Raw genomic sequence first — 10,066 nt, forward strand, 5'->3', positions numbered from 1 at the left:
GCATATCAGACCCTGGGCTTGGTGCCTTCGCTCTTGGGGTCCCTTTGGGCGTCTGGGGCTTTGGGTCTCCCGGTGCTGGACTCAGTGCTCTGGGGGGGGGGCGCCTCTTTGGCTCTCAACAACCACTATTGAGCATTTTTTCTATGGATAAACTTTACATGCACAAGTGCACTCTCACAAACAACTACAGGTGCTTGGTTCCAGGTACTCAGAGATTCACTTCCATACAGAAAGCCCATATTCTTATCTTCAGTTAACACAGAGTTCATGTCAGACTAAATAATACTACTTCAGCAATAGTTTCAAGGTGTTGCTTTAGTGTATGTCTCGTACCATGTCTTTCGGTTGTGCTGTTCTTTTTGCATCTCATTGCAGGTGATGAAGCAGATTGAAAATGTTTTGTCATTGTCTCCTTTTTATCTCATCCTACTTTCATCTTTTCTCTTTTTTTCTTCTGTTATTCCTCTTCTGTTCTATTTACATTGCAGTGTCCATATAAACTGTAAAACTCCCTGCATAATTATAATTAAGCAATTTATATGAATTAAATAAGTGGAGCAATATGGCAATTGCCGTACTGCTACACTTGTGAAAGTAAAACGTGTTGGGCTCTTCTTGGCATCAAGACAATTGTTCTTATTGCCACATTGCCAGACAGGACACTTTAAAAAAAATAAAGTTAATGATAGTTTTTTTAGGGTTCAACAATTAATGTGACACTTATGCTTAAAGCTGTGCAATAGGTGCAATTACATTGCTGGAAGACTGTGGCTCCATCCACACTCCTAAAATTGTTGCTTCTATCTTCTGTCCTTAGCTCCTCTCCCTTCATCTTTTTTTGGAGTCGTCAATTAGAAATATATTGTGGGTAGCAAATTAACTCTGGACTGCTGTGCTGAATCTGTGAAGCCTTTAGCATTCCCTCATTATGTTGTGTGACAGAAATGCACATTAATGATGCTTCTCAATTTAGACTACTGCCTTCCACAAAAGAACTACAAAAACAACAATTAAAGAAATGTCACCTATAGCACAAATTTTTCATGCAACTTAATGACTGAATTTATGAGGTTTGATAATGTACATCTATCGATAATTTTATGATATTTACAAGGGGGGTTTAGCCTCTCTAGTATTCAATGAGAAATCGCCACTGATGACCTGTCAATTCAATTTGATTTAAAAACGACTTTATTGATTCAAATAGAAAATTAAATATTGCTGGGACTCATGGGCAGTTTTTCAATTAATTGTTGTATCACATCTTTAGGCTTTGTGCGCTTTGGGGGGTCTGGGGTATCCTCCCCCAGAAAATTCTGAAATTTAGACACCATGAAACACTATTCCCTGCTATCTTGCTAGAATTCTGAAAGACTCTGTTGTTGTTAAACAATCTTTTGAAGACGATGCTGACTGTTGTCCATTATGTTCTTTGAAGAGTTCTACTTCATAAGGTAGAATCTCTCCAGAGAAGATCCTAGAATAGAGCAGGCCTGTTTTATGAGCTTATTGAGTTTTTTAAGGTCATTTGCTATAATTCTCTCAGCCCAGCTGATCGAAAGGTACTATCTTGCCTTCATTTCCTACCTCCTTCCTCACTGGAGAATTATTCAGATAGCTCTTATCATGGCGACTGCTGATGCATGTTGGATTAAGTGTCCTAATGGATTTACAAAATTTGAAAGGAAAACTGTTTCAGGGATTGTCAAGATTTCCTGGAATATAATAATGCTTGTTTAAGATGCTGATTTAGAATCCCTAGATTTTGACACACAAAAGCTCAGAGCGCTAAACTCCAATGTAGAAAAAAGGGGGATAAGTAGCTGGGTGCACTGTTTAAAAGAACCACAATAGAATTAGGATAACAAGCAATTTGTGATGTATATAGGATCTAATATGAACAAAACATGCATACATTTTTGCTTTATGCTGAAGTCAGCTTATTGCAGATACTAAATCATTTATAGGGAGGTGGGGAATTATTTAATTTAATTTCTATTGATACTGCAGTATACAGCTTTTCCAGATTTTCATTTTTCTTCCAACTACAAGTTTTAACAAATCTGGGGTTTATGGCAACAAACCTCACCCAGAGGAAATTCGTCCACATATGTTCAAACATAATCAACAATTAACAAAGAAACAAGGAAAAACACAATTCTGTTAAATTATTTATATGTCTGGGATATTGCAGCCACTGCTAAGAGCAATGATACCAATCTTTGTTTTACACTTTGCTTTTTTGGGACATTTGTCAAAATTATTATTTTGTGGTATTAACCATAACAAGACCACCTGACCAAATGTAAGATGTTGCACATGTGTGCTTGAGTAAACAAGGGACACATTTTACCAGCATAGTTCTGGAAAGAAAAGGTAAAAGTCCAAGATTAAATGTGGAAAAAGTGCAAAATCAGATGGAAAGATGGATGAAACACAAGTAGTTCTTGAAATACTCATTGAATGTTGGTGTTCAATTAAGCTTGAGCTAAAGCTGCAGAAGCTGTAAAACGAGTAAATAAAGACTATCAGAACTAACGCTTGGCATATATTTCTTTATTTGAATAATAAAGAAATTTTCTGTGTTTTGGGTATATGCATGACTGGCCATTGTAAAATTAAGGTTTGTGGTTATAATTTCCAAAATTGCAAGGCACTGTAGCTGTAAAAGTGACTTAAATCAGATGATATCCAAATGATGGATAAATCTTGTGCCTTCCCCACCAGGAGCGCAATGCTGAAGATGCCATTGAGGCTCTGAAAGAGTATGAGCCTGAGATGGGAAAGGTGTACCGGCAGGACAGGAAAACCGTGCAGCGAATCAAAGCCAGAGACATTGTTCCTGGTGACATTGTGGAAGTGGCTGGTAGGTTCCCCTGCACTTTACTTTCCACTTATACACACTGTCTTTCAAAAGTCACATTTGGATGTAATATGGGAACATTTTAAAACTGCTTAAAATTGACCAAAACAACTTTTTTGATGGTAGATATTATATTTTAACATTAGATCTTTTGACATAAATATTTTTTTTATTTAATCATTTATTAACTTATTTAACTCCTGCAGAGAAGTCCTATAAGTCCACGTTCGTCACTATAGAGAAGCTCAAGGTTTAAATCTTTATTCCAAAGAGTCACTTCAGATGTGACTGGCGCTCCAAAATTTTTGCATTTTGCAATATTTTAGTAAAACATTGTTTCCAAAAAAAGGAAAATCAGATCTTTATCTATTTTTATATATTTTGCTATAAATATGTATCTTAATGTATCTCCTTGATCCTCCTGACACTGAGTTTTCCTATCACGCTTTAAGCTCCTGAAGATTCTAAGTCATCAGTCATCAGTACCATGCTTTAAATTAATTCTAGCTCCACAGTCTTTCCTCCTGAAGGTCTAGTCAGTATAATACAGCAGCTAGAAACCTTCCAGATGTGAAGATTTGGCTTTGAAAGTGCCCACTCACTGCATAGGGATGAATGGAAGCTGGCGTGCTGAGGAATGCTGAAGTCCTTAGGAACTGTACCTTTATCTTGTTACTCAGTTTGACCTTCAAGTGATGCTTAGTTTGTGTGCATAACAGAGGGTTTTATTAATAGCCATCATTGGCTGTTAAGATTGTGGAATGCTGTATTTATAGAGGCGCTGACAGTTGTTTAAATGACAGGTGTCTGGTCCCACCCTGTGTGTTGCCTGCTTGTCGTGATCATTGAATAACATTAGACTTTGTGATAACCTTGACAAGGACAAATGGAGTTTCATTCTTCATCTAAATCCTTATTTTTTGGATTTTTTTCTGTTAAAAAAAATCACAGAGGGCAGCTTGAATGTTTTTTCTTCTGCAAGCTTAAAGATGAAATCTGCTCCCCTCCTGCTCCCCTCCTCTGAAAGCTGACAAAGGTAGTGGTAAGCCTTGCTGTCAGCATTATGAGCATCCCAGGAGGCAACAAAGAGTGGAGGTTTCATCCTGCAGCCAGAACAAGCTCGTCAGCTGTATATGTTTTCTAAATCCTCCACACATCTTTTAAAATGGCTCCTGTCAGACTATGTTCTCTTAGCTATAAAGTGATCTGTGCAACGTGGAGGCAGATGGTGATGAGGCTGAACCTTGCTAAATGGCTGCTAATTTGAGATAGATGGGTCCTCTGTGGGTTCTTCCACTGTGGGAAGAAATGCTTGAAGAAAGTCCTGCAGATCTGTTCAGCTGTTTTTAGATTTTTCTTCTTTTATAACTGATCAGAACCTCACCTTTGTGCTTCCCACTGTAACCTTAGTGTCTGCTGATTATATTTTTTTCATTTAGTTATACAACAAAATTAGGAATTGTTGTTACTGCATTTTTTTAATGTTGAGAACGGTTATGAATTTGCTGTCATTAAATTAATTAGATAGTTTAATGACACTGGCTTATAAAGTTAGTTTACTTGAATTTAATCCTTGTCATAACACAGTGCAACATATCAGTTGCCAGTTTTTTGTTTGGGCTTGAGGGCTTTCATATTCGGATGTTCTCAGAGCCACAGAGCTTGCTGTTAAGTCTGCTACCAATGCTTGTATAGGGTGTCCTGCTTTTATTGTACTGGAGGGAGAGAAAGCCTTCACCTTATAGGGAAGCGCTTCTGCAGATAACTTCCCCACCCTTTCTGTGGACTATTGCTACTGTACCCATCAGCACCCACCACTAAGATTCCAGACACCCGGGAGAGTATGTGGCATTTACTGAGGTCTGGCAAATGTCTGTTGTCACTGAGGGATGGCTTTTTGGCAAAAGGCTTTTACTTGTCTGAAGACCAAAAGGGTTGCATTAAACGCCAAGTGGGGAGCCAGACTCAAGAAATGCAGACTCAGATTATCATAGCTACAGACATAAGGGAACAAAGGTTTGTATTTAGATTATCTATTGGCAGAACTAAGGCTTAGCTAAATGTGATTCTATAGATTTATTTAGTCTGAATACAAACTGAAAATGTTATACATTCAATCTATATGCATGGTGTTTTAGGAATGAAATGAACTCACACCAGTATTCCTTTTCATGATTGCATGGATTTAGGTCTATACAAATCTTTAACCCAAAGAGCCTTTTAAACCTTGATGGTAATTGTTGTGAATCCATTTTTCAAAAATCCCAAATATTTTTTATTGATTTTACTCTCCTCTGTTTCATAAAAAGAAAATTAATTTGTTTTTAAACACTGGCTATAATTTAAATAATCCCTAAAAGAGAAATGGAAGTAGAAAGACATGTTGCTATTCAGCCCCTTTTTATTTTCTGCTATTAAGTCTGTCCAGGTGTATCATGGTTATATGATGAAATAGTAATAACATAAATGATAAAGACTGACAGTGACACTGTTTCTGCTATGATTCTGCATTATAATTTGTTATTCTTTCACTTAAAATCCTAAATTAACCTTAGGTCTGCTCACTATAACAAATAGATATGCTCCCATATACCTGTAGGATCACTTGGCTGGAGTTTTCTTCATCGGATGAGTTCAGTTGCCAAGGTTGCAGAAACAGTGTTGTGATGCATTCTTTATTACGGATTTATGAGACAGAAATTAATTTAAATCCTAAAAGACGACAGATAGATGATGCTTTTATACGATGCAGTTATAAACTGATTCTCTTTTAAAGCTAAAATCTTTACATAAATCAAAGCCTCAAACAAGAGGCCAAGAAACTGGTGACCCATTACATATTGTTTTATAGTTATAGAGACTCTTAAAGATACCATAAGCTGAAAGAGCAACCTCCTCAAAGCATTAATTATACCCAAATCATAAAACATTTTTGGCTGTTAATATTCTCTCTTTTGGTATAGTTTTTGCTTCAATGTGTTTTAAATTCTGTATAAAAAATCTACTTTAAAGATCCTTTTGATATCCGAATACCATTCCATTAATTGAAAAACATTTTTGACAAAATAATTATTAGTTGCAGCCCTAAAATGGTCACAGTAAAATGAACATGGAGGAAATAAGTAAACAGCATATTTGCAGACACAGAACCCTTGATAGGCTTTCTTCAGTTTCTCTCTACTTTTAATGATTTATCAATTTTTCTATTGAATTCAGTTATCTATATAGCACCAATTCACAACATGTCTACTTAAAATACTTTAGAAATGATAGCGAAATTTTTGGGGTTTCTTTCCTTACATGGTGTTGGTTTTTGAATTCATGTTGAGTATCTGCACTCAAATAAATGATGCTGATGACCTTATCAGTGGGAGATGCACTGGGAAGCCTGTTGATGTGAAGGGGCCCTTTCAACATGACAGGATACCAGTCTTTGTTCAGCTATTATCAGCACATAGAGCCTTTAGGCTGTTTCTGAGAAAGCCGGAACTGCTGTCCCCTGAGATACAGCAGGTGTAGCTGCCACTCAAAGCTGGAAGGAACAAATGCTCCAAATTAGATGGTGTTTAAACCGCTGAAATAATGAAATTGGGAAAAAACACTCCCTACTTACAAGGTCATTTAAATGTAATGTCTTTTTATTTTTTTTCCTGTGATGTAACACATAATATATATATAAAAAAAACAGATACAGGTAGATCCTGCTCAGTTACTCTTCTCCACTCCTTTTGTTCACTGTCATATGGCTTTAATAAAGCATGTAATTTCCTGTCTTCCATCAAATTAAACCATTTAATGAAGTCCCAATCATATTTATGTCTACAGAGCCCACCACCAGTAGTACCCAAAGCTAAACATTCAAAATAGAAAATGTAATATTTCACGTTTCCGTGTAATGTGTAATGACCTCAGAAACATGGGCCCAATATTCAGCAGACAAACAGGACGGTTTGAAACAAGTTTATTTCAAAAAGGGAGTGCCAGAACTTCTTCTGGGGGGGTTATCAGATTCAGTCCAATTCAGAGTTAGAAGAGAGAGGACGAACCCAGGGGGAGATTGTCCACTGCGTAGGATCATTTCGACTTCAGAGCACAGGGTGCAGGGGAGATTGCGCCAGCCGACTCTGAGCAAGCAGTAGTGTCCGTGAGGGATAATCCAAAGCCCAAGTACAGTCCAAACCAGATTCACAGACCAAGAGATCAGAGAGCCGAAGAGGTATCCAAGGAGAATTCAACACTAGAGTTACTCTCACTGAAACAGGTAGAATAATCTGGCGCTGATGGCAGGCAAGCAAACAGCATAAATAGCTGTGGGAACCAGGTGAAACAGCTGCAGGGCCAATTAGACAGGTGAGCAGGGGCAGATGACAAAACCAACCATTAGAGCCAGGACCATAACACTCTGCTCATTTATAGAGTATTTTGATCAATCTACAAGGAATAGTCTAGTTGCCGATTGGTTTTTTAAAAGTTGAACTGAAGAAAGGAATGCTGGGGAATTCAGTGCAACCAAAGGCCTCAGAGTTGTATAGAGACTGTAGGTGAACAAACGGCATTATGAAGACCAAAGTTGTATTTTCCATAGCATGCCCTAGGTACGTACAAGTTCAATTCAATTCAGTTCAGTCTATTTATAAAGTGCCAATTCACAACACCTGGTCCTATTCAATATTCAGCAGTCTAATGGCAGTGGGGAAGAAGCTGTTTTGGAATCTGCTGGACCTGCAGAGGCTTCAAAGCATCTGATACAAGTCCAGCAGTTTCCAAAACAGCTTCAAATCCTCCTATTGTTGTAGGTCTAAAATGTTTTGACACAACTTACATTAGTAAATTACCAGGTCTATAAGTACATTTTCCCGTGGAATTGTGCCCTACCATAACCCATTTCTGCAGTTTCTATTCCCTCATATGCAAAATTGCAGTGTTAAATAGGATCACATAAAATACTTTGCCTCAAAATTGGCCTGCTCATTACAGAACGGCCTTTTATGGTTCTTAAGTCCTTCATTTCTCTTCTCTTTTCCTGACAGTGATTGCTGTGTTGTTTTCCTCCTGGGGGGCACAGCAAACATGGCTGAGAAGAGTCCATGTATTGAGCTGCTGTACTACTGTAATGCTGAGTTGCTGCTTTCAGAAAATACACTTCTCATTTACTTAGCCTTCATTGCACCAACTACCCAACGACAGCTTTTAACCAGGCACATGCGTGATTGTGTGTGTGTTCCTGTTTGGCCATCCGAGTGAGAGCCATTATTCTTATTTTACCAGTAAAGCGAGGTCCAGTTTTTGCTAATTTAGGTCATTTCCTAGTCCCCACAAGCTGTTTTGCAAGGGGTCAGGTTTAGTGTTATGGTGTGAATTGAATTTAAGGGATAGGTATGCACTGGTATTGGCAGTGATGTGTAGTGAGGTTCATGGTTGGTGAGGCACTGACTCCTTTCGAGTAAAATTTAAAAATATATCAACTTAAAATTGTAGCTTATTCAATTGGCTGCTGGTTATTTTGTAGCGTTTTTCACACACACTCTCTATCACACGTAAGGTACGTATTAAAGATGAGAAAAAATATTACAATTATAGCAGTGAGAGAAAGTGGCATTTGCTCCACACCTTCCGTGTGTTACCCGTTAGACAATTCATACAACACAACTGAGAGTATAGAGTAGCATATAAAAAGACAGATTTGAAACTTGAAGTTTAGTGATATATTTTATTTTTGGCCAAAATGCAGATGAAGACCACACGCCTTTCCTTAGCCACAAAAACCTCTGTTACTTTGTAGCAAAAGTCCTTCTTATTTTCCTTTAGTTTTAAAAGTCTCTTGGCCTAAATAGAGATGATCACCCAGGAAGGAAAGTTTTCCTGAATTGGTCAACCTCTGTGTTGGCTCATCGCCCCATTCAGTGTGGCGGAGTACTGCCCTGCCTCACCCTGTGCTCTTTCCATGCGGCTTTATGTCCCATCAGCAAAACTACCTATTTCACTAACAAAGATTAAATGTAAATGGTTAAAGACATTAGCCAGAGGCTCTGTCTCACTTGCAGTCAGACGCACATCCCTGGGTAATGGTAAGGTGAAAGGTTTTTGTCAGGTTTAGAGCATTGAAAGGGTTGAAAAAAATACCTGAAAATGAATGCTCCTATTATGAATACATGGTCCACACTACATATAGTAAGAAAATACTGTGTGTGTGTCTGTGTGCTGATGAACTTTTTTTGATACATTGTGCAGCCCATTTTAGGGGAAAATGGCACATTGTGTGTGATCGTTTCCATGTACTGTTTGCATAACAACGCCTCCTGAATTTAGGAGCTGCTCAACTGGTGATTAATTTATATCTCAATTGCTTCAGCAGCAGCAATTGTTTATTTATAAGACTAAAGTCAATGGCCTGAGTAGGTTCTGTCTTTTAGTCCTGCCTGTTTGGGTACTTTCACTAATTCGTAGCATTTTTTCATTGTAGTTGGAGACAAAGTGCCTGCAGACATACGCATCTGTTCCATCAAGTCAACAACTCTGAGAGTAGACCAGTCCATTCTGACAGGTGAGAATAAATACATGCTAGTCGATAAACTCTGACTGACCTTTTTAATCAGTTTTTAACTCACAATAATACAAATTTGATAGCATTAATTTTCCTTTTCTGTTTCATGGTATTTTTTTTTGTTAAGAACCACATTTTTAAACTAATACAAAATGTTTATACTTTGAAACATTAAAGTAATGGCTTTAAACTATTAACTGGCATATTACAGTAATAAAGATTTGTGTAATATGCTGGTTTAGCTGTATAATCTAGGTTTCAGCCACAGTCTTTTGGGCAGATGACGCCACCAAAAAATAAAATACATGTTTTAATTATTTTGCAGCAGAACAAGAATTCCATGAAAAACAAATTGATCAAAATATCAGAACAAATGTTTACACACTGACTTACTCACTGACTCAAAGCCCAACCATAATTTTACATTTCTTTGAAAATAACTTGCTCTCTGAGCTCCACTGGAAGAGTTCATGGTAGGCGTGGCTCTTAGTCAAAGGCTGCCTGAGCAAAATCAGTCTTTCAGTTTGGAACTGCACAGTACCCTCTACTAGAAGACGTTGAGCCTGAAACCGAGCCGATACTACATTTTAATGAATTAACCATATATATTGTAAAGGGATCATACTAGACATTGATATTTAAGTAAAGGGATCATACTA

General features: G+C 37.6%; 1 protein-coding gene across 2 annotated transcripts in view; it reads left to right on the plus strand.

Moving 5' to 3' along the window:
* The window catches only part of LOC107104459 (sarcoplasmic/endoplasmic reticulum calcium ATPase 2-like), a 31,113-nt gene that overhangs the window by 2,763 nt on the left and 18,284 nt on the right, over positions 1 to 10,066 (plus strand). For both annotated transcript variants that reach the window (XM_015404456.1, XM_015404455.1), the window contains exons 2-3: positions 2,728 to 2,866; positions 9,327 to 9,407. In XM_015404456.1, the coding sequence (XP_015259942.1) occupies positions 2,779 to 2,866; positions 9,327 to 9,407 (169 nt within the window). In that variant the 5' untranslated portion in view covers positions 2,728 to 2,778. The remainder of the gene's footprint in view (positions 1 to 2,727; positions 2,867 to 9,326; positions 9,408 to 10,066) is intronic.

Source organism: Cyprinodon variegatus, unplaced genomic scaffold (assembly GCF_000732505.1).
Source record: "Cyprinodon variegatus isolate N-32 unplaced genomic scaffold, C_variegatus-1.0 Scaffold1751, whole genome shotgun sequence".
NCBI lineage: Eukaryota > Metazoa > Chordata > Actinopteri > Cyprinodontiformes > Cyprinodontidae > Cyprinodon > Cyprinodon variegatus.